Below are 22955 nucleotides of genomic sequence, written 5' to 3' on the forward strand. Positions count from 1 at the left end.
GGATGAGGGCGAGGGGGCGCTGGGGATGAGGGTGAGGGGCACTGGGGATGAGGGTGAGGGGGCACAGGGGATGAGGGTGAGGGGCACTGGGGATGAGGGCGAGGCGGCGCTGGGGATGAGGCCGAGGGGGCTCTGGGGATGAGGGTGAGGGGCACTGGGGATGAGGGTGAGGGGGCGCTGGGGATGAGGGTGAGGGGGCGCTGGGGATGAGGGTGAGGGGGCTCTGGGGATGAGGGTGAGGGGCACTGGGGATGAGGGTGAGGGGGCGCTGGGGATGAGGGTGAGGGGGCACTGGGGATGATGGTGAGGGGCACTGGGGATGAGGGCGAGGGGGCGCTGGGGATGAGGGCGAGGGGGCGCTGGGGATGAGGGCGAGGGGGCTCTGGGGATGAGGGCGAGGGGGCACTGGGGATGAGGGTGAGGGGGCGCTGGGGATGAGGGTGAGGGGGCACTGGGGATGATGGTGAGGGGCACTGGGGATGAGGGTGAGGGGCACTGGGGATGAGGGTGAGGGGGCGCTGGGGATGAGGGTGAGGGGGCGCTGGGGATGAGGGTGAGGGGGCACTGGGGATGATGGTGAGGGGCACTGGGGATGAGGGCGAGGGGGCGCTGGGGATGAGGGTGAGGGGGCGCTGGGGATGAGGCCGAGGGGGCTCTGGGGATGAGGGTGAGGGGCACTGGGGATGAGGGTGAGGGGGCGCTGGGGATGAGGGTGAGGGGGAACTGGGGATGATGGTGAGGGGCACTGGGGATGAGGGCGAGGGGGCGCTGGGGATGAGGGTGAGGGGGCGCTGGGGATGAGGCCGAGGGGGCTCTGGGGATGAGGGTGAGGGGCACTGGGGATGAGGGTGAGGGGGCGCTGGGGATGAGGGTGAGGGGGCACTGGGGATGATGGTGAGGGGCACTGGGGATGAGGGCGAGGGGGCGCTGGGGATGAGGGCGAGGGGGCGCTGGGGATGAGGGCGAGGGGCACTGGGGATGAGGGCGAGGGGGCGCTGGGGATGAGGGCGAGGGGGCGCTGGGGATGAGGGCGAGGGGGCGCTGGGGATGAGGGTGAGGGGGCACAGTGGATGAGGGCGAGGGGGATTGAGGCCTGGTTGGGCTCTGCCCTGCCCAGCTGTGTTTCACTGGGCAGTGCCTTCACCTCTCTGAGCCTGTATGAGTGCAGGTGTGAGGCCTCTCCTAGCGGCTCCCAGCCCTGGCAGGAATCCGAATCTGTCATGAAGCTGCCCTCCTGACCCCATCACCCTCTCAGGGGCCTTGGTGTCACCGCCAGTGATCTGGTAACCCATGGGAACAAACTGGGACACGTTTTCCTCTGCTGCCTCGACTCATTTCTGGTCCAGATAAAGACTGAAGAGGGATTGCTTCTTCTCAAGGGACTTGGGTGTTCATAGATATGACCCAAATACAAATTTCCTGGTGATCCCTCGGCCTTCCAGTGTCCTGGGGTGGCGTCGTAAGAGCTGCTATGTACAGTTGTATAGCTTGGGACCTGCACAAAGTGTCACAGGCCAAGTCTGGCCTATGGATGTACAGTATTTCGTAAGTTCTAAGGTGCACATTTTTTTCCCATTGTGACATCTTTGAAATTGGGATTTGCCTTATAATTAATGGCTTGTTGTAGTTTAATTGACAAGCCTTTTTTACTTTCTCAGTATTTTATTAAGTATCAGAATGTCTTACAAACAATGGCATCTTAGATTCAATGTCTGCGTGGTGTTTTTTAAAAATTAGAGGCAACATTTAAAAGTCAGGAAATTACACACACGAACCCACTTTTCTATGTTCTCTCAGGTGCCTCGGAAGGTCTGGCCCCCCGGGTGGTGTCATCCCCAGGATGACGGAGGGTGGGGCCTTGAGATGGGGCAGGCCGGGGTGAGACCCCAGTTCTCTACCTTCCCCTCTACCCCTAGGTGCTCCTGGACCCTGTGGCCGTGGCAGTTGCCATTTATCAGCGACCTTCTCTTGTCTTCTTTATAATAAAGGAGGTTTTTCTCTGAGCCCAGGTGTCCATGGAAAGTAAGACAAGGAAAGAGAGAGCGTGACGGACACGTGATTCTTCTCCTTCCCCGCGGGCTCCCTCATTTTACTACCTGCCGAGCCCCGCAGACGTTGGGTCGAGGAGGCTCTGGCAGGAATCTGGGTTTGTGGCCTCTGTGCAAGCTGCAACTTCTGTTTCTTCCCTTGGCTACTTGCCTTCCCCCAAGCCACCCCCCATCCCCTCCATTCCACTTCATACTCATTTCCTCTTGCTTTTGCCCAACCCCACCCCCAGGAAGGAGCTCGGGGGTCACAGCCCCCCAACCTCTTCCCAAGGCCGTCCTTGCAGCAAAAGGAAACCCCAACAGAGGCTTTGAAATTCTAATATTTGTCTGTGTTCTTATCACATTCTTAGGTAAGGTTTCAACTCCTAATCCAGAGGAGGATGGGAGTATTGTATTCTGGCTCAGGCCAGAGCAAACATCTGTAGCCAATCTTCCTCTTTTCGCTTGAGGAAGATTCGCCCTGAGCTGACGTCTGTGCCAACCTTCCTCTGTTTCGTTATGTGGTTCACTGCCACAGCACGGCTGCCCACGAATGGGGTACATCTGTGCCTGGGAACCGAACCCAGGCCGCCAAACTCAACCACTAGTCCATGGGGCTGGCCCCTTTTATTTTCTCTTTTAGTTACAGAACTACACTTCTGCTGAAGGGACTTCCACAATTAATGCAGAATTCGATGGAGACTGAGAGGCCTCTGAAATTTCCGACAGGGCTGTCAGAGCTCTGAGATATAATAATAATCATCATAACAATAGCCATTGTTTATTTAATGTTTACCAGGTGCCAGGCAGGGTGCTAAGTTCTCTATGTGCACCGGTCCCATCTCACAGATGATGACAGTAAGGCTCAAAGGATGCGTGAGTTGCCCGCAGGCTCGCAGGCAGCAGGGCTGGGAGAGGACAGTCTTCTTGTCCTCTGCCCTCCCTGGAGTCCTCTGTGCATTCCCCAAAAGGGCGAGGCCGAGTAGAAAAACACAGAAATGAATGGCTGGGAATTCCCAGCTCGAGGCTGAATAACAAGGGCCTGGGAGCCAGCCACGCGTCCAGCCGCTCCTCCATGTGCCAGCCGTGCCCGTTCACTTCTGCTGAGTCACGTGCTTTCCTGGAGAAGTATTGTTCTGTCTGCTGGGACCTGAGAAAAGATCTAGTGCCAGGCTGGCTTTCCTAAGCCGACAGCTAGCCTTAGCAGCCGGACCCATGAGGGACCTCCTGAATTTCTCCAGATTGGGTGATGGTGTTGCCTCTGAACCCAGGAGAATTCCAGAGCAGTGCGTGTTTTAGAAGAGATGCCCCTCTCTTACCTTCAGTGGATCTGCTGCCCCCAGAAGACAGAATAGAATGATTTGTAACAAGCGTCTTGTTTTTTAGCAATACAGGAGCCGAACATAATATCGGAATCTCTGGCTGTGTGAATTTGGGCAAGTTGCTTAACCTCTCTGGGCCTTGGTTTTCTCCTCTGTAGAATGGGAATAATAACAATTCATCTTGTGGATGAAGATGTCATGAGATAATTCCCACTAAACACTTAGAAAAATGATGTACCCATAGTGAGTTCTGGTAAACAGAACCCATGATCATGCACTAGATGTTTCTGAAAGATTTGAAACATTCAGTTTCCATTTGCTTTTGTTAGTGGATGCCCAACAAGACGGTAGAACTTTTGGAGATCTTTAAAGAAATGCAGTCTTCGTTTCCAGTAAAGTAAGGTAAAGAAATGCCACGGATTCATTAGGCAGATAAGAATAATTTGCCTTTTGCATAGTTTTTCCCCTAAGCTAATGCATGCTGTTCAAGTTGACGGAATTTTTCTCCTCTAAACTGCTTTTGAACCTGGCAAGTTCAGTCTCCTGGGATATCCCTGGCTTGCTGCCCCCAGGCATGTGGGAGGCTGTTCTTCCTGCCCCCAGGGCTGGTGGGGGCCGAATGACCAGTTCTGGCCAGTGAGCTGGGAGTACAAGTCATGGGTGTCACAAGATTTGAATATTTCATTGCCAGTGAGAGACGTCAGAACTTCAGTCCCTGTGGCCCAGCAGCTGGGGACATTCCATAAATGAGGCTCAATCCGCCTGGGTCCCACAGTGGGAATGACTCACAGCCTCCAGCCCTGGAAGAGCACCCCTAATCTCTGTGCCAGGAACAGACCTTGGTGGGTTTTGTCCACTGAGAGTTTGAGGTTCTTTCTTTTTTTTTTTTTTTTAAAGATTGGCACCTGGGCTAACAGCTGTTGCCAATCTTTTTTTCTTTTTCTGATTTTATCTCCCCAAACCCCCCCTGTACACAGTTGTATATCTTAGTTGCAGGTCCTTCTAGTTGTGGGATGTGGGACGCCGCCTCAACGTGGCCTGACGAGCAGTGCCATGTCCGCGTCCAGGATCCGAACCCTGGGCTGCCACAACAGAGCGCGCGAACTTAGCCACTCGGCCACGCAGCTGGCCCCGAGGTTATTTCTTACTGCAGTGTAACCTGGCCCATCCTGACTGGCAGAGCAATCCAGGAAGCAAGAGGATGTCTTCCTGGGACTCAGCAGGAAGCTGCATCACGCTGTTAAAAGGCTTGGAAGCATCTCTTAACTGGGATGAGTAGGCTCCCATCCCCCAGCTTGGTCCCCGTTGTTCGCTCTCTCTGCAGACGTAATGAAGGGGAACCTCGGCCCAGCCAACTGCCTGTGGACTTATTTGGAATTCTCACTGGGTGGATTAGGGAAGAAGATGGGTTTTGTATTTCCTCTGAAAATGATTTGGTGCTCAGAAATCCAACGGGCTAAGCTGTGCTGGTGACCCCTTCAGCAGACTGAGCACCAGCTGCTGCCAGATGGTCTGAATCCACCAGTCCTACTAGGGAAACAGGGCCTGTGGGCCCAGGGACAGGGCGTCTGTGCACAGTTCCAGGGACTGCCAAGTGCGCTTTCTACGTCTTTGATTTCTCAGAGGATTTCAGTGCGTCCGTGGGCTCCAGCCTCATTTCTCCGGATGCTGGTTCCTGCATTCTTGCTCCCCACTCCCACAACACCTTTGGCCACACCTTTTTTTTTTTTTTTTTAATAACAGAGTCCTTTCTTTTTTTATTTCTTTTTGCTGAGAAAGATTCGCCCTGAGTGAACATCTGTTGCCCGTCTTCCCCTTTTTTTGTTTTCCTCCCCAAAGCCTCAGTACATTGTTATATATTCTAGCTGTAACTCCTTCTGGTTCTTCTGTGTGAGCCGTGGCCACAGCATGGCTACTGACAGACGAGTGGTTCAGTTTGGCACCTGGAAACCGAACCTGGGCCGACAAAGCAGAGCGTGCCGAACTTTAACTGGCTAGGCCATCAGGGCTGGCTCAATGCGCATTTTATACATCCTCCAGTCAATCTTCTCTCTCACACCTCTGAGCCACTGTGCTAGCTGTTCCACTTCATTCTTCCCCTGGCCAACTCCTACTCTTGCTTTGGTCTCAGCTTAGATGTTGCTTCCTCCAGGGGGCCTTCCCTGACTTCTTAGCTTAAGGAGAATTCTCTGCCATGGGGGCTCACCCCACCTGCCCATCACAACCCTCAGGGGACCAGATGTACCGCTTGTTTCATGTGCTTCTGTAAGATCAGGGAGGGCAGCCATGCAGGTGTCTTGTCTCCCTTTGTGCCCTGGTGACCACCGCAGGTCCTGGGAGGAGTGAAAGAGGGCAAGGGCAGGGCTCATAGCCATCTGCGTCCATTGGCACGCTCTGACCTGGTGCCTGTACCATGCCCCTCTCTGGTTTCTGGAAAGCCCACTTGTCCATGTGGGGAGCTGCATTTCAAGGCATTTCCTGGAGAAAAATATTTAATTGCCTCAAAGAGACATCAGAGACGGGAAGTGGCTTTCTGTGAAGATGTGTGTGAGTCCCTCCTGAAACCCTCTGATCCTCTATCACGTCCTGGCCAAGAACTTGCTCCCCAGGCCAGCCAGGACCCCAGGAAGGCTCTGATTGTCCCCCAAACCCCCAGAGGGGCCAGAAGGTGGCGGGGGAGTCTGCAGCCCGGGGATCTCAGGGGTCTCAGAGCGTGGGAGCCCCTGCCTGCCTGGCTGTTTTCCTGGGGCTGCCCCCTCCCCTCACCCCGGGTTCTCATCTCTACCCATGCGGCCTGTTGCCTGGTTTTTATGTATTGTCATGACTACTATCAGATTGACGGAGTTGGAGTCCTGCCCACGTGAGCACTGAGATGCCAGGTAGGTAGCCCCGGGTCCTCTCTCCAGGGCGTTAGGGCCAGAGACAGCGCGCCCCCTGGCAGGGAGCAAGAGGAAGGGAAGAGTCATTCATTCATTGCCAGAGACTCCGATGAATAAGACACGGGCCTTCTCCTTGTGAGGGTCACTGTTCCTGTCAACCACTGTGAGCCTTTGAATGAATTTTCCCACTTACTCCATGTCCCAGCTCTGAGACGGGCCTTACCAATATTACCCCCATTTTCCAGATGGAAGTGCCGAGGCACAGAGAGATTAAGGAACATACCCAAAGTCACACAGCCCAGTAAGTGACTAAGCCAGCAGGCAGTCCAACTCCAGAGACCTCCGTCTTTTTTAAATTTTTTAGTAAATTGTGGTGTGGCTACTGTATGGAATAGCGTACAACGGTGAAAAGAAAGAAACACATTGGCACCTGGCATCAGGCGTGACTCCCAAGGTTCGACACTGCAAGACGTACAAGAACATACACAGCAGGATAGTATTACTATAAAGCTTAAAAACATGCGTAAGCACTGCTGTATGTTGTTTAAGGACAGACACACGTTTGTTAGTAAAATACGAAGAAGTGCGTGGTACTAATGGACGCCCAGTTCAGCGTCCTTTGGTCATTGAGGGATGGATGAGGCGAGGCACAGGGGCCCCAGTGAGCAGGATATTTACCTCTTCGCCTGGTGGTGGGGACCCAGGTGTGGTTGGCAATGCCGCTGCCTCACCCACAGCCCCGCTCCCTCCAGCGGCTCTCATTTCTAACTCGAACTCTAGGGCCCCTGGGGGCCAGGGGGAAGCCACCCCCACGACTTTGCTTGAGGTCACATCTCTCAAGGCTTCCATCCCTTCCCCGCCCTCGTTCCTCTCCCCCTCCCCATCTCCTTTGGGAGCACATCCTTAATGAACCCAACCTCAGACAATGGGGCAAGCCAACCACCTCCCTCCCCAGCCTGCACCCCACGGGGAGGGCAGGAATGAGGAGCTGGCGGGGGCAGGAGGGGTCGGATGGGTGAGAAAGACTTCAAGGAATAGATGGGAAATGGATGGGCTCTCTAAGTAAACCTATATGTTCAATGGGATCCCAATAAAAACACTAAATTATTTTTGGAGCTGGATTTGATAGTTTTAGTTCCGTTTAAAAAAAAAAAAAAATGCAACGAATATGGAGAGTTGACAGGCGCCCAGGCAAGGCAGGAAGGAGGTAGGACCCGTGGTAAGCCCAGTGGGGTTGAGGGGAAAGCCCCTGTGTGTGGGAGAACAAGCCACAGCCTGTCTGGGCCGGGCCCAGAGGGCTGCTGAGGCGTGAACTTCTCTCTAGAAAGGGAAATGGGCCTCAGCCTCCCCAGGGGGCTCATGCTTTCCAGGTCTGAGCCCTGCTCAGAAGCAGCCACAGCCCCCACCGGGTGAGCCCTGATCCAGGCAGCGCTGTGCCACATGTCAAATGGCCAAATGCCGCTGGCTCTGTGCCTGCTGGCTCGTTTGCAGTGGCTGAGGTTGGACAGCATGCGGGGAGACCCTCCATCCACCAGGTCCTTGGAAAGGGTGCCATGTTCTCCTTCCCGGAAGCTGGGCTCTTGGCTCTGACCCTGGTGCTGAACAAGCCTTCCGGGGAACCCTGAGGGCTCTGATGTGGCAGGAAGGACACCCCCCCACATCCCCCTGGGAAGACTGCCACTGACCTCTGACTTCTCCAGGAAGGTCTGCGTTGCACCCTGAGGGGTGAGCCTTCATGGTCACCAGCAGTGCAGCCCTGACTTGTCCCAGTGCCATCTGGAGACCAAAGACCTGCCTGTGAGAGAACTTGGAAGCAGGGGCAAATGCTCCCTGGGAAGAGAGGGTTGGACTCCAGCAGCGAGTAAAGGAGTTGATTGACAGGGCTGGCGCGGGGGCCCGAGTGAACGGCTGAGGCCCAGGCATGAGAGGGGTTGAGACGATATACGGGTGACAGTGAGACTTGAAGAGAAGTGCTTGTGTTCCTGCCTCAGGAACAGCACCGGCCACTGATTCATGCAAACGCTGAGCTCACCAAGTGTGTGTCGAGGGCCACCACACACCAGGGGATATACTTCAACCAACAAAAGATGCAAAGCCCTCTGTCCCCAGAATTTACATTTCATCGGGACGGGATGGGGCTGGGGTTGCTCGTGAGAGACGGGCGACAGACGGCAGGCGTAATAAGTAAGTCAGCGCTGTAGAGTATTAGAGGGTGGCAAGTCTTACAGGAGAAAAGAAAAAGAAAAAATAGAGCCAAGGATGAGGTGGGAGTGGGCTGCAGTTTTAAACAGGGTAGGCCTCACTGACAGGTGACATTTGAGCAGAGATTTGAAGGAGGTGACAGCGTGAGTCACGCAGGTATCTGGGCTAAGAACATCCCAGGCTGAAAGATGAGTGGTGCCAACATCCTGAGGAGGAGCACGTCTGGCTGGCTGAGGCACAGCGAGGAGGCCACCCAGCTGGAGCGGAGGAAGCGAGGTGGGGAGGGTGCAGAGCGGGCAGGGCCTTCTGGTCACTGTAAGGGCTTCTGCTTTTCCTGCGGGTGAGATGGAGGCTCACAGGGATGTTCTTACTGAGGAGACGCAGGCTCCTGCGGCTGCTGTGCTGAGAAGAGATGGCAGGGGGCGAGGGTGGAGGCTGGGGGCTGGCTGGGAGGCCTCCAGAAGGCAGTGTGGGAATCTGGGGAGAGACAATGGGCTCTGGATGAATTCTGAAGGCAGAGCCAGGAGATCGCCTGACAGATGGGAAGTGGGGGGGTGAAAGAGAGAGGCGTCAAGGATGACGCCCAGGTTTCTGGCCCCAGTAACCGGAAGGAAGGGGCTGACAGAGAAGAGAGGAGGAGCCGGCGTGCGGGCGGATGGGCATCGGGAATTCAGCCTTGGACTTGGTGGGTTTGAAACGCCTGTTCGACACGGTGAGTAGGCAGCTGGTTTACAAGTCTGGAGTTTTCGAAAGAATTTTGGGAGTCACTGGCGTACAGATGACATTTAAAGTCAGGAACACGTACTATTTGCCAGATATAGGCACTAAGGCGGTTGATGCGAACTGAGGCCTTCTAATAGAGTTACAAGTGTTACTTTCATTTTGCAGATGTGGAAACTGAGGCTCGGAGAGAAGTAACTCGCTCGAAGTCTCATAACTCATTGGTGGCACAGCTGAATTCAAACCCGGATTACCTGCTGAGTCTTTGCCCCTAGCCCCTCGCCTCCACAGTGACCCCCTTGCTTAATGTCTTTATGGCATGTCATATGTGAGAAATGGATAGAATTTGCTTTGGCAGTGGGAGTGGATAACCCAGAAAAGAAGAAGACAGGAGCAGCAAACCAGGTCCCATAGTGAGGGAACACTCTGATCCTTGCAGAGGTTGAACACTGGGGAGCTGCAAAATGAGGCCGAATAGGGAAGGATGGACCCGATTGATGGCAGGCTTAAAGACTGGCAGGAAGAGTTTCCAGTGGTGTGGGAAGGGAGCAGGGAGCCATTGACAGTTCTTGAGGGGGCCAGTATGTAGTCAGAGCAGCCCTTGAGAAAGACCCGTCACACACGGGCCTGTAGGCTGGCGGCATCAGGAAAACCAGAGAGGAGGAAATAGGCCCGGAAGCCATTGATACTGTCTGGGTGTGAAAGATTCGGGTTGAGCCAGTGGAAATGAGGAGGAAGTGAGGAAGCTGAGGATGGCCTGAAGATGTCGTCGCTGAGCCGAGTCTGTGCCTGATGCCATGTGGGGGCTGATGGTGAGGAATGAGTCAAGGTTTCCAACCAGTGGGGCCGACGAGGAGGTGGGGAATAATGTTGGCCAGGACAGAAGAAAGGGAAGTTGATTGAGAGGGAGCTTGGTCCTGCTCTTCGTGTTTTGGGGGCTGAGTGAAGCATGAGGGGCCAGATTTCTTCTTCTCAGGAGCCCACAGTCAAGGGTGGGTGACAGAGCTGCACAGAGCTGGCTAGACTGCAAGGCAGAGAGAGCTAAGGGTCTGAGAGTGCAGGCAAGAGGAGGCCAGAGGACGAGGCGGGGGCCAGGTGGGCGTGTTTGATGGTGACTGGTAGGGCTGGGGATGGAGAGTTAGGAAGCGTCCATCCCGAGGTCAAAGGCCTGAGTGGATGACGTCAGGGAGGGAGAGAGGGTTGCATGAGGCAAAAACCAACCCTGGGGTTGCTTCTGCCACTTGCTAGCTGTGTGTGCCCGTGGACCAGTGTCTTAACCACTGTGGCTGGCCCCTAGTTTCCTCATTTGTAAACATAGATAATAATAGTTCTCACATCCGGCCATCGTGAGGACAAAGTAAACTAATAGATGGAACTGCTGAGGGCCCTCCCAGCCCGTGGTGAGAGCTCAGGGATGTTACTGAGAAGAAGAGGCCACAGAGAGCTCAGGGAGGGCCTAGGTCCTGAATCCCAGGGGAGGAACGTCAGGGAGGGAACTCAGTTCCTAGTGATGACAAGGAGATTCATCGAGCCAGCTAGAAACCAGAAATTTACATACATCATCTCAGTTAATTTTCCCAGCAACACCAGGAAGGAGCATCTATCAACATGCCCATTGTACAGATGAGGACAGTGAGGTCCAGAGACCTGATCTTGGTCACACAACCTGGAGCAGGTAGAAGAGGGACCCAGGGCTGTACATAGCGCTTCCAGAGCATCTGCTGGTAACCACTGCCCCACACTGCCCTTTGTGAGGGGATGGGAAGTTCAGGGAGTGGCCATGCAGGAGTTGAGGGACCCAGAAAGTCAGGGCCAGAAGCCACATTGCTAAGAATTTAATCACATGTGGGCAGAGAGGAAGTGGTAGTGGGAGACCACACATTGCAGAAGTTTAGTCATAAGTGAAAGGAGAAATAAGAAGACAGAGTGTTGGGTGTTGGGAGGGAAGGGTGTTGGGGTCAAGGAGTGGTTCTATGGAAGGAGAGAACCTGGATCGTGTCGTCAGTAGAAGAGAAGGGGACCGTGAGACGGAAGAGTGTGAAGAGCCAGGAGGTGGGGGTGTGACAGAGGAAAGGAGGCCCTTCTGGGATGAAGAATGAATGAGATCGAAGCCATAGCTGAAGCAATTTAGGTTTGGCAGAGGGCAAGAAATGGTCATGACTCACAAGGAAGTTGTAAACTAGGTGGGAAAAGAGTCAACGAGGGCCTTGGTTGGGTTCTTCTGCTTCATCCGTGACAGGAAGGGTCAGGTGTGTCTCGTGAACTGGTGGGCACATTGGATCAAAAATAATTGGTTCTTGGCTGAAGGAGTCCCTGAGATAGAATGTAAGCTGGACCCAAGCTGTAGTTCAGAAATTTGTAAGTGTCCATCCATCCATCCATCCATCATCCACCAACCCACTCACTCATCCTTCCATCCATCCATCCAACCATATATCCATCCATTTACTCATCCTTCATCCATTACCCACCATCCCTCATCTATTCATCCGTTTACCCACCCATCCAACCGTCCACCTCTTCATCCATTCAATAACCATATATTATTGGGCACTTCCTGGGTGCTGAGTCCTGGGGGTACAAGTTGGGACACAAAAGAGATCCTTCAGTAGTCCCCCCCTCATCCTCAGTTTCACTCTCCATGGTTTCAGTTACCTGTGGTCAACCAAGGTCCAAAAATATTAAACAGAAAATTCCAGAAATAAGCAATTATAAGTTTGAAATTGCATGCTGTTCTGAGCAGCGTGATGAAATCTCGCAGCTTCCTGCTCCATCACACCCTGACATGAATCATCCCTCTGTCCAACATATCCACGATGTATACGCTGTGTACACTACTGGCCCGTCAGTCACTTAGGAGCTGTCTGGGTGATCAGATCAACTGTCGCCGTATTGTAGTGCTTGAGTTCAAGTAACCCTTATTTTACATAATAATGGCCCCAAAGTGCAAGAGTAGTGATGCTGGCAATTCAGATATGCCAAAGAGAAGCCATAAAGTGCTTCCTTTAAGTGAAAAGATAAAAGTTCTCCACTTAATAAGGAATGAAAAAAATCAAATGCTGAGGTTGCTAAGATCTATGATAACTTTTATGACAATATATTGTTATAATTGTCCTATTTTATTATTAGTTATCACTGTTATTCTCTCGCTGTGTCTAATTTATAAATTAACCTTTATCACTGGTATGTATGTATGGGAAAAACACAGTATATATAGGATTTGGGACTGTCTGCAGTTTCAAGCATCCACGGGGGGTCTTGAAATGTACCCCCCGCAGATAAGGGGGGACTGCTGTATTTTCAAGGAGTCCACGGTCTTCTGTGTAAGACCCAGCAGACAAGCCAGCAATCGCCGTGCAATGTGAACAGAGCATCACAGAGAGAGAGAAGTCGATGACCTGTGGGCACAGAGGAAGGAGGGGGCAGAAGGGAGGAAGTGAGGGTTTCAGGTTTAATCTGAAGGAGGGTAGGAGTGAAAGGAAGTGGTGGTGGGCAGGAGAGAATATTCTAGACAGAGGGAACAGCCTGTACGAAGCCCTGGGTGTCAGTGAGAGCCTGGCATTTTCGAGGAACTGAAAGAAGGTGCACGTGGCCGGAACAAAGCGGTGTGGTGGGTGGTGGGCTGGGGACAAAAGTTGAGGCTGGAGAAGTCGGCAGGAACCTGGACTTCGTCCTGAGGGCAATGGGGAGGTATTGAAGGATGTGGGGAAAGGAGAGCCTTGCTCAGGTTTGTGTTTTGGAAAAATCTCTAGGCTTTAAAGAGGAGGACAGACTGAGGGGCTGGTCGTCGGGAGACGAATGTGGGGCGGCGGTCCGGCAGAGAGATGGAGCGGGTGGGCATGTGGATGGCGAGGAGTAGATGGATTCAAGACCATCTACGTGGCTAACTCAACGTGGTGTGCCGATTGACTGAACGTGGGCGGTGACAGAGAGCCCGGGGCAGGGGTGAGCCTGGTGTTCCTGACCTGAGGAATCGAGCCGACCTGCAGTCTGTCAGGAATTACTGACTCATCAGAGAGTACATCAGGCCCTTGGGACAGCGGAGGGGGACACGTTTCGAGGCTGGGGGATGGAGATAACATTTAGGACCTTCGCTCACAGCCCCCGCGAGCAGGGCAGGACGGATCTGGCTTCAGCTGTGGGAGGATGGAGCTGAGTGGATAAAATGCTAGATCCTCACCGAGATGCTCCGGGAGACCCGGGCCAGTCATCGCACCTCCTGCAGCCTCAGATGATACAGGTGTGACCTGGGTGACAACTTCTGCCACCCAGTGACAACTGTCATGTGTAATTTGAAGACGATAAAGAGCTTCCACTCCAGTACCCCGCCCTCTGCACTGTGGCTCCGGACTAAGTTCTTGGGGTTGTGATAGCAGCATCCCTGATTCCACCTCAGCCCCCTGTAGAGCCAGAGGTGGGACAGGAACCCCCCTCCCTCCCTTCCTGGGTGAAGGACCCAGAATCCGGTGGTCAGCTCCTTCAGGCTAAAGTGTGGTGGGGGTGCGGGTACTAGAGCACCTCTCCCCTGCCGCCCTCCACAGAGCTCTGCCTCACTGCCACCTCCTCCAGGGAGCCTTCCTGATTCCCCTGGTGGGCCTCTGAGTCCCAGAGTCCGCACAGCACCATAGAGGTCTCTCGAGGCCCTTATCACAGGCCCAGGCTTCAGGACATTCCATCTGGAAGGTCCCTTGGAATCCATTTCAAAGCTAGGAGAACCAAGGAGAAGGAAGGCGGTTAATTCCCAGCAAGGAAACCACCTCAGAAATGTCCCTGGTCTCCCTGCCTCCCAGGCGAGGCTGAGAGGTGCGTCCAGCCCTCCACGGTTTCCCCCCAGGTTCCCCCTCAGTCTCACCTCCTCTTCCTCGGTCCTCTACAGTCCCCTCCTCCTCAGTCAAGCCTCATTGGAAGCACACTGTGCACCAGTCCCGGGGATGCACACAGTGGGGGACACGACCCTGTCCTCACAGAGTCTACTGTCTCCGTGTCACATCCAGGCCATCTCCCCACCAGAGTTCCATGCCGTTTCCCTCACTCACCTCTGCACCTGCCTCCTCTGCTCCTGTGCTAAGAGCTTCCCTCGTGTGACATGCCTGCCCCCTTGTCCTGGTAAGAACTCTCCCACCCACAAGACCCAGCTCACTGGCCACCACCTCCAGGCAGCCTTCCAAGTTCTCTTGGCCAGAAGCAACCTCTCCCTGCTCTGGACCCTGGGGCCCTTTAGCTCACCTGGACGTTCCTACGCGGGGCCAGGCCTTGCTCCCCTTCCCGATCTCGCTGTGGAGAATCGCCCCCCCAAGGGCGGGGGCTGTGTCTGGCTTCTGCCCTCCCCACAGCACCGGGCACACAGCATGTGCTCACTGGCTTGTCTGCTGCTCTGTTCCCCTCCCTGCCAGCAGGCTGCACCAGCCCAGAGCTAGTCCAGAACTTTCTGCTCCTGCCACTGTAACTTGTTCCCTAGAAGGGACAGGGGAATTTGGGTTCTTCCAGAGAAAATTTCTGAGTCTGTGGCGGAACAAGGGGAGACGCGAAACCCACTCAGGGAGTTTCCCCAGCAGTGGGGGCTGGGGCAGCCTCCCCATTAATAAAGCTGCCAATCAACCTCGTGACAGCCCCTGTTGTCCTGCACCGAGGAGCATGTGGAGGCCCCTGTGGCAGGTGGAGAAGCCACAAGACACGGCATTAGCCACCGGGCAGAGGGCATGGAGAACAGAGGGTCAGGAGACCCTCCCCCCACGAGGGGTAGCTTCAGCAGGGACCCGCTCCCTCTGCCTCCTCCTGGGACCCAGGCCCTTACCAAGCACCTCTGGGCGTTTGCTGCTCCTCGGGGCCCAAGGCTCTGTTTTCGGGCCAGAGCTTCCCTCTCCCTGGCCAGGGTGGCTGAGGGCAGCAGCACCCTTTCCCCAGCCCAGCCCGGCCTCCTCTGACTCAGCAGGATGGGGCCAGCTGGGGGCTGCTCTGTCTGGGCTGCAGATCGCACCCCTTCTGCAGGAAGCTGGCACCAAAGATGAGCAGAGGCAGGAAGGCCCCACTCCGCACCAGCCCCCTCTGCTGCACGTGCATATGGAAGCCCACCCCGGGGACAGGCTGGGGGCCAAGAACCCTCCCCGGTGGTGGCTTGAGAAGTGGGCGGGGTTAGGGGGTCTCTGGCAGGTGATATGACTCTAAAAGAAGCAGAGGAATGCTGGTGTGAGGCCCAGTAAGGCAGGACCCCATCTTTCTCAGATTTACCATCTTGGCAGGCCCCCCTCGGATGGTCCAAACACTCTTCTATAAGTGAGGAAACGGGGGTGCAGAGAGCATCTATGAGCTGCCCAAGGTCACACAGCAAGGCTGTGACAAAGGATTCTGCTCCCAGAAGGTTCTGCCGTGACAGGAGGCACCCCCTCCAGGAAGTGAAGCAGCCCCAGCCTCCCAAGGTGGCCCTGCGGGAAGAGTTGCACCTGGCCTTTCCCTCCCATGATCCAGCCCGCTGTCGTGGTTTCCTCTCCCAGATTCCTGGTGAGGACTGACGAGCTTACCGTCTGAGTACTGCCCCTGGTGGAGTCGCGTCTCAGCAAACAGCACCTGCTGGTGTTATCCTCGCTAGGGATGCAATTTTAATAAGGCTCCATGATTAACACAGAGCTGACTGTGACAGCACCAAATGCACCTGACACCATGTTCCAGGGCCAGGTGTCATTCTGAGCTGCCCCTGGTCACTCAGGGACAGGCTGGAGCCAGGCCTAGATCCCACGTGCAGAATCAAAGATGCTGCCCACTTGGAGGCGGGCATGGGACTCTCCTCCTAGTTAAGGGACTCCCATGATCTGGCCTGGGGAGCCCTAAGCAGAAAAATGGTCATTTTCTCTGGTGGCCAGGGGACCGATGCTGTGATGCAGTGATGCTGCGGCCCATGGGGTCTGTGGAACGTCTGCTCAGGGCTTGGCTCGGGCGCATGTGTCCAGTGCAGACGTGGCTCTGCTAGGAGCTGGAGGCATCATCGCTCACCGGGCCTTTCATTCTGTTCTGCAGCCTAGATTGAGTCACCCCACGTGGGGGAATTTGGCTTCCCAAACTACGGAAGTGCAAATTTGGACGAAATGGTGATCAAAACCTGTCGGGCTCTGGCCTTCTGTGGTTCAGGGCCCAGGATGGGGAAGGACCCACCACCAAAGCTGTCTGTGCCTCCAGGCTTTCTTAGCAGGAGCTGGAGCTGTGGCCCTACCTGCAGAGAGGTGCCCATCTGCCATGCAGCCGGCAGACCCCTGGGAGGCCTTCCTGGCACCTTGCAGCTCCTTCGGGCTCAGGGGAGGCAGCCTCCCTTGGCCCCTGCCTGGCTGTCCCCCCCCCGGGCACCGTGCACAAAGAAGGCTCACCAGCCTCAGAGCAGGGACAAAACCAGGTTAGGATGGAGGCTTTTTGGCTTTGCTAATAGAGGAACCAAGAAATGTCCCCTGTGAAAGGAGAAGTGTGTCATTGTCGTGGCCCCTGGTCACACACACCCCACCTCCGTCCCCAGTCGAGTGTCCATTCTCTGTAAAGCCACAAACATTCCAAGACTGGACTTCTGCTGAATCATCTCAAATTCTTGGAACTCCACTGGTCTAGGGAAGGATGGAGGGGGAGGTGACAGGAGGCGGGCAGGATCCCCACAGAGGTTAAATAGGTCACCTCCACGCTTGGCTCTCCGCCTTGTCACCACAGAGCAGAGGGACCCACTCCTGGACTCCAGCACCATGACTCCACTGAAGATGCTGTTCCTGGTCGCCCTCCTCCTGGGGGCTTCTCTGCAGGTCACCCACGCAGGTGAGAGCAGAGGAGAGGAGGCCCGAGGAAGGGACACCAGGAGAGGAGGGGTGGGGGACCCAGACCACAGCAGCAACACACACATGTTATGTATTATTTGCATCCCTACAAAGATGTGAGAGGCCGGCAGCAATAGGATTTTGAGGGAGGCATTCAAAGCAAAATGATGGCAATGATGGTGATGATGGGGAGAAGGATGATGATGGTGATGATGGGGAGAAGGATGACGATAGTGCTGATGGGGAGAAGGAGGATGATGGTGATGATGTGGAGAAGGATGACGATAGTGATGATGGGGAGAAGGATGACGATAGTGATGATGGGGAGAAGGAGGATGATGGTGATGATGTGGAGAAGGATGACGATAGTGATGATGGGGAGAAGGAGGATGATGGTGATGATGTGGAGAAGGATGACGATAGTGATGATGGGGAGAAGGAGGATGATGGTGATGATGTGGAGAAGGATGACGATAGTGATGATGGGGAGAAGGAGGATGATGGTGATGATGGGGAGAAGGATGACGATAGTGATGATGTGGAGAAGGATGACGATAGTGATGATGGGGAGAAGGATGACGATAGTGATGATGGGGAGAAGGATGACGATAGTGATGATGGGGAGAAGGATGACGATAGTGATGATGGGGAGAAGGATGACGATAGTGATGATGGGGAGAAGGATGACGATAGTGATGATGTGGAGAAGGATGACGATAGTGATGATGGGGAGAAGGAGGATGATGGTGGTGATGAAGATGATGTGGAGAGGGATGCTGATGGAGATGATGAGGATGGTGACAATGCTGCCACCCCAGTGCTTGGGGACTGGCCTGGTGACGGACAAAATCCTTGCACATCTTGCACTGCGATGGTCCTGAGGCAGCGACTGTGACTGTGTTCTGACGGTGGAAAATGAACAATTCTCCAGATGTCAGCCTCCGTTTTATTAAAGAGTCCTATGTACAATGAGGGGATCAGCGTAAAGGCAGGAGAGGGAAACTGAGCCTTGGAAAGTGTCCTCACCCCTCGGGCCTCCATTTTCGCATCTGTAGAATGGGGCAGGGCTAGCACCTGCCTCCAGGTGCGCTGTGAGGACCGGCTGGGAGAAAGGCTGCAGTGGGGAAAGGTCAACCCAGAGCCTGGCCCGGAGCAAACACTTGGTGACTCGGGGCTGGTATCTGAGTGTGCGCCACACACAGACACATACACAGAGACACGCAAATAAGCATGCACAGGCTCCCTCAAGCACACACAGATACATGCATGCACACACACATGCAAATACACAGGCCCCAATCACACACACACAGATCTCCCACACACAAATGTGCGCACACACACACACACACACACACACGTATAGACCCCATTCACATACTCCCCACACAGAAACACACTCGCAGACTCCCCCACAAGAGCTCCCCCCAACAACACACACACATAGACACACAGATAGACGCACACACACACAGACACGCATATGCAGATGCTCACAGGTGCGCCCACTCCTGCCGTCCTTCTTTGTAGCGCGAGCCACCAACGTGGGCCGGGAGTGCTGTCTGGAGTACTTCAAGGGAGTCATCCCCCTCAGGAGGCTGATCACCTGGTACAGGACCTCCCCGGAGTGCCCCAAGGATGCCATCGTGTGAGTCCACCCTCCCCCCGCCCCCTGCTCATGGGAGCTGAGCACAGAAGGAGGACCCTGGGGCTTCCAGGACAGCCCCTGGGGAGAGGAGAGCGGAGAGCGGGATTCATCCCCTTCACCACCCTGGCTCTGCTCCTCAGGGCGGTTCCTGCTCCCCACACTGCGAGACCCAAAAGGCCCCAGGTGGTGAGGCCCCCCTTTCTATTGATTTATGGGAAAACTGAGGCCCTGAGAGACACAGGACAGCCCATGTCACACGGGAAGTTAGCTGCCAATGCGGTCACTTTCCCCCACCTGGGCCTGAGCCGGAGAAGCGCTCGAGTGCCAGGCCCCTCACATGCTCCACCTAGTTCCCAGGCTGTAGGTGGGCGTGGGCAGTCTGAGGTGGGGGACAGGAGGTCCTCCTGGGAGCGCCAGGACTGGTAGGGACCTTGTAAGGGTCAAGAATCAGCCTGATGTCCCAGATTTGCCACTGAGGCCGTGTGACTTCAGGCAACTCCTGGTCAGCGCAGGCTGAGGCTGCTCCAGGGCTCCACAAGCATTCACGCCCCGCAGCCCCTGACAGTTTTCTCCCTCTGTGTAGCTTTAGAACTATCCTGGGCAGGTCCGTCTGTTCAGACCCCAAGGACACGAAGGTGATGAAGGCAATCAGATACTTAGAAAGCAGCACGAAGTCCCAGGGCCTCATCATCCAGGAGTCCTGATTTCCCCTGGACCGTTTGCAGACTTCTGGCCTCAGTGTTCACTGCCCCGACCCCAAGCTGCCTGTGTCCAGTGGAAGCCCTACGAGGACAAAGAGGACCCCTGTCCCCTTTTCTAAACTGGAACCGTGGCCTGAAAAGGCCCAGATTAAAGTCTCTTCCTTAGTCTGAGTCAATGTGTTCTGTCCACCCCGGCCTGTCACACTGGAAGGGTCCTCAGAGAATGTCTGGTCCTGCCATGTCCAGGTCAGAAAGGGAAACTGAGGCTGAGAGGGGGACATGGCTGCCACAGCCCACACTCGAGTGAGGGGTGGCCCTGGTGAGGGGGCCCAGGCAGGGGTGGGTGGAGGGGGACGAGCAGGGCAGGGTACACAAGAGGCTCGGTGGACCCTCCTCTGTGCTGTGTGCTGGCAGGGAGGGGTTCTTGGAAGGGCCATCTGGATTCTCTCCCATCCAGTCTCATCTCATCTGCCCCTGAGGTCCCCCAGTCTCGGCCCAGACCAGCCCCTATCCTCATCTGTGATCCCCTGCCCAAGGCAAAGCTGAGGACACACTTCCCCTTAAGCATCTGATCAATTCCACAAAAGTTTCCAGGACCCTTCCTTGGCAGGAGTTCCGCCCAGTGCTGGGGGAGCTCCCTGGCTGGGGGTTCCTGCAGCCCCTTCCCAACTCTGGCCCACCTCTCAGTCCCCCAGCACACACTGCGGTCCAGCTGGCCCAGAGAATCTTTGCAAGGCCCAGCTCCACCTGCGCTCTCCCTCTGCCAGCTCAGGCTCCAGGCCGCTCGGCCACGCCAGGGCCTTGGCCTGCTTTCGGGAGGTCTGCGGTCTGAGCCTTGGCCCGCTCCAGCTCCATCTCCCACTGTTCCCAGCCCTCATCTCCCGCTCCAGTCAGGCCGCCCCAGGGTTCCTCCTGACCTGAAGTGTGAGCCCCGGCCGGCCGTCACAGCACAGACGTCCCACCCAGCCTCAGCCCAAGCCAGCCTCCAGGAAGCCCTCCCCGAGAACAGCTGGCCGCCTGACTCCTGCTCCCATCCCTCCAGCTCCCATGGGGGTTGTTATCCCAGTGACTCCTGTGTGGGTCTGTCAGTCCTGACTCCCTCATTAGACTGGGAGCTCCGTGAGCCGCCCTGGGGATCCCGCAGCCCACATGCTCATAAAGATGGGGACCGGGAGGTCATGGACCCCTCACCCCCAGAGCCTCTGTCCAGCCCAGCTCAGGTCTGGAGCCATCACGTGCACGGGGGCAAAGAGTCCAAGTCTTCAGATTCTAGTTCTGTCTCACTCTCCTGTCCAGCTGTGGACTCGCGGCTTCTCTCTCTGGGATGCAGCCTGGGGGCAGACGCACCGGGTCCTCCTCTCCCTAAGATTCTGTGACCTCCCTGGTTTGAGGGGGCTGCGATTGGGAGTTTCAGGCAAAGCTTTTGCCTCCTGCTGCCCCCTTGTGTCCATTTGTCTTACTGCAGGCCAGATGACAGACCCAAGCCCATTTTATAGGAGGGGAAGGAATAAAAAACAACAATCATAAAGAGGCTGACGGTGGCGAGGAACCGTCTTCTCTGTGATCCCAGGGTCTCATGAGCCACACGGGGACTCTTCCCCTGCCCTCATCCCAAGGAGTATCCCTCGAACAACTGCCTCGGACCCAGTCGACAGCCCAGTCCAAGTTCTTTGTGGAAATGTGTTGTCTGGATCCATGGTGGGGTGGGGAAGAGGGAGGTGGGGGAGGATGACCTCAGAAATGGGGGGGCAGGGAAGAAGGAGCCTCTGTGACAGCAAAGGAGAGCAAGGGCTGGGGCCCGGCCCCCCACCCTGCAGGCCAGAGCCGGAAAGACACTCAGAGGACACGCATTCAGTCCAGCGCATTGCAAAGTTGTCTTAAGAGAAGCCGCAGCTTTTCGTCCTAGCGGCACCTTCCTCAGAGGCCCATACTGTAAACTCACATAAGCAGAGCTGCTGTGGAGGACGGTGAGGAGCTGGGGCGTTGCCAGGGGGCCCCCAGAGCAAGCCTGCAGGGGCGAGGCTTAAAGGTCCTTCCACATGAGAGAGGCGGATCCAGGACTAGCAACAAAACGCAGGATTCAGAATCCAAGTGTTTAAAAGCAGGATCAGGGTGCAAGGTGGATGGGGAGAGCTGCAGGGGATGGGACCAGCCACCGTGTTCCCCTGGGAAGGGGCCATTTTAAGGAACCGTGACTTGGAAACTCCCTATGACTAGTGATGGGGAGAAAGGAAGAAAGAGGCTGGGCAGGCACCAGACAACGAGGAAGAGTGGGGAAGGACGCTGGCCCCTCCTTGTTCCTTCCCCAGCTTCCACGTCTGAAATCCAGGCCTCTTCGGAGCTCAGCTCGAAGGCCGCACCTCCTGCAGGAAGCCGTCCCTGGTCTCCTTGGTTGCATTTGATCCCCCTCTTTGTCCTCGGCCAGCCCCGTGCTCTCCCCTCAGCCAAATCTTCACCACACTCTGCCCCTGTAATTATAGCCGCTTGCATGTTGGGGAGGTATCTGGGTCAGGCAACACAGTATCCGAATCACTTATAAGGGGGAAAAAGTGCTTTGTGCATAGCGGACATCTGATTTATACATTTTAATCACCAGGCCCCGGGGGTGGGGGGGCACGAGGGGCACGGTAGGGGAGGAGAAGCTCCCGGGGACCAGCGCCGGAACGTGACCGGCCTCGGCGCATCTCAGACCGGATTTAGAATTGGGTTGCTCTGCGATTGCCCACTAGAGGGCGCTCCAGCCCCCAAATAAAGATGGAGAAGGATGCGCACGACTCCAAGGCCAGGGGCTGGGGTCCCCGCACCGGTCGCGGCTGCTCCGGCCTCGAGTCAGGGTGTCTGCGGGCCAGCCCTTCTCCTGGGGGAGCAGAGGCCAGGAAACCACCGACCACACTGCCTGGGGTTCGTGGCTGGAAAGGAAGGAGGAAGAAGCTGGGGGACTCGCAGGGTTACTAATTCCTGAACTGGGCGGTGCCAAGCGCTGGGCCGGGGTGTTCTGTGTTTTCCTAGACTCCGCATTTGTCTCTTTGGCGTCCATTAATCACAGGGCTGCACCAATGGCCAAAGTTGTTCACATCTCCCCTGCGATCCAGCTGTCACAGGTGCGCAAATATCAGATTGCCAACTCTCCAGCCAATCCCCAGTGCGTACCCTCACCCACCTCCTTGACGTCCTCACACCCCAAACCGATATTTCCCCTGCCCTCCATCACCAGCGCCAGGCACCAGACAACTAGGCACAGCCTCTAGGCCCCAAAGCCCGCTGGAGCTATTCTCGCTGGTCCATCCTCAGTTCTCTCCCCTGCCCAGCCTCGCATTTCCCACCGAGGCCCCGAGAAAGTCTGTGGCTTTGGCTTCCCCTTCTGCCCTGCGTGGTGTGGCATGGCCCCTTCTCTCAGGAAATGTAAGAAATAAATTATTCTTTAATGGCATTGGCCTCTCCGTGTCATCACTCAGTCACCTACGTAAGTTTAGATCCCACAGGCACATCTTAACACAAGGAGGCAAGGACCTGTTCTGGCTCTGCTTTGCCACTGACTGGCTGTGGGGCCTGGACCCAATCACTTCACTTTCCTGGGCCCACTTCTCCATAAAAGGATGAAATTGGATCCTCTCTAACCCATTTTAAGATGCACCCAATCAAGAGAATGGGGGCTTCATCTGCTCTCTGCCT

General features: G+C 55.6%; 1 protein-coding gene across 2 annotated transcripts; it reads left to right on the plus strand.

Annotated features, from left to right (window-relative positions):
- Positions 1 to 8993: 8993 nt before the first annotated feature.
- Positions 8994 to 19454, plus strand: CCL17 (C-C motif chemokine ligand 17). 2 transcript variants are annotated; one of them, XM_008540912.2, is made up of 6 exons: positions 13252 to 13390; positions 14145 to 14256; positions 15506 to 15648; positions 16834 to 16935; positions 18465 to 18582; positions 19166 to 19454. In XM_008540912.2, exons 4-6 carry the CDS (start codon positions 16866 to 16868, stop codon positions 19284 to 19286), a joined length of 309 nt encoding a protein of 102 aa, XP_008539134.2. In that variant the 5' UTR covers positions 13252 to 13390; positions 14145 to 14256; positions 15506 to 15648; positions 16834 to 16865; the 3' UTR covers positions 19287 to 19454. The 2 variants fall into 2 exon arrangements, with proteins under 2 accessions (XP_070468041.1, XP_008539134.2); XM_070611940.1 differs by lacking the exons at positions 13252 to 13390; positions 14145 to 14256; positions 15506 to 15648 and adding an exon at positions 8994 to 9142.
- Positions 19455 to 22955: the final 3501 nt, after the last annotated feature.

The sequence above is a fragment of the Equus przewalskii genome, chromosome 3 (assembly GCF_037783145.1).
Source record: "Equus przewalskii isolate Varuska chromosome 3, EquPr2, whole genome shotgun sequence".
Classification (NCBI taxonomy): domain Eukaryota; kingdom Metazoa; phylum Chordata; class Mammalia; order Perissodactyla; family Equidae; genus Equus; species Equus przewalskii.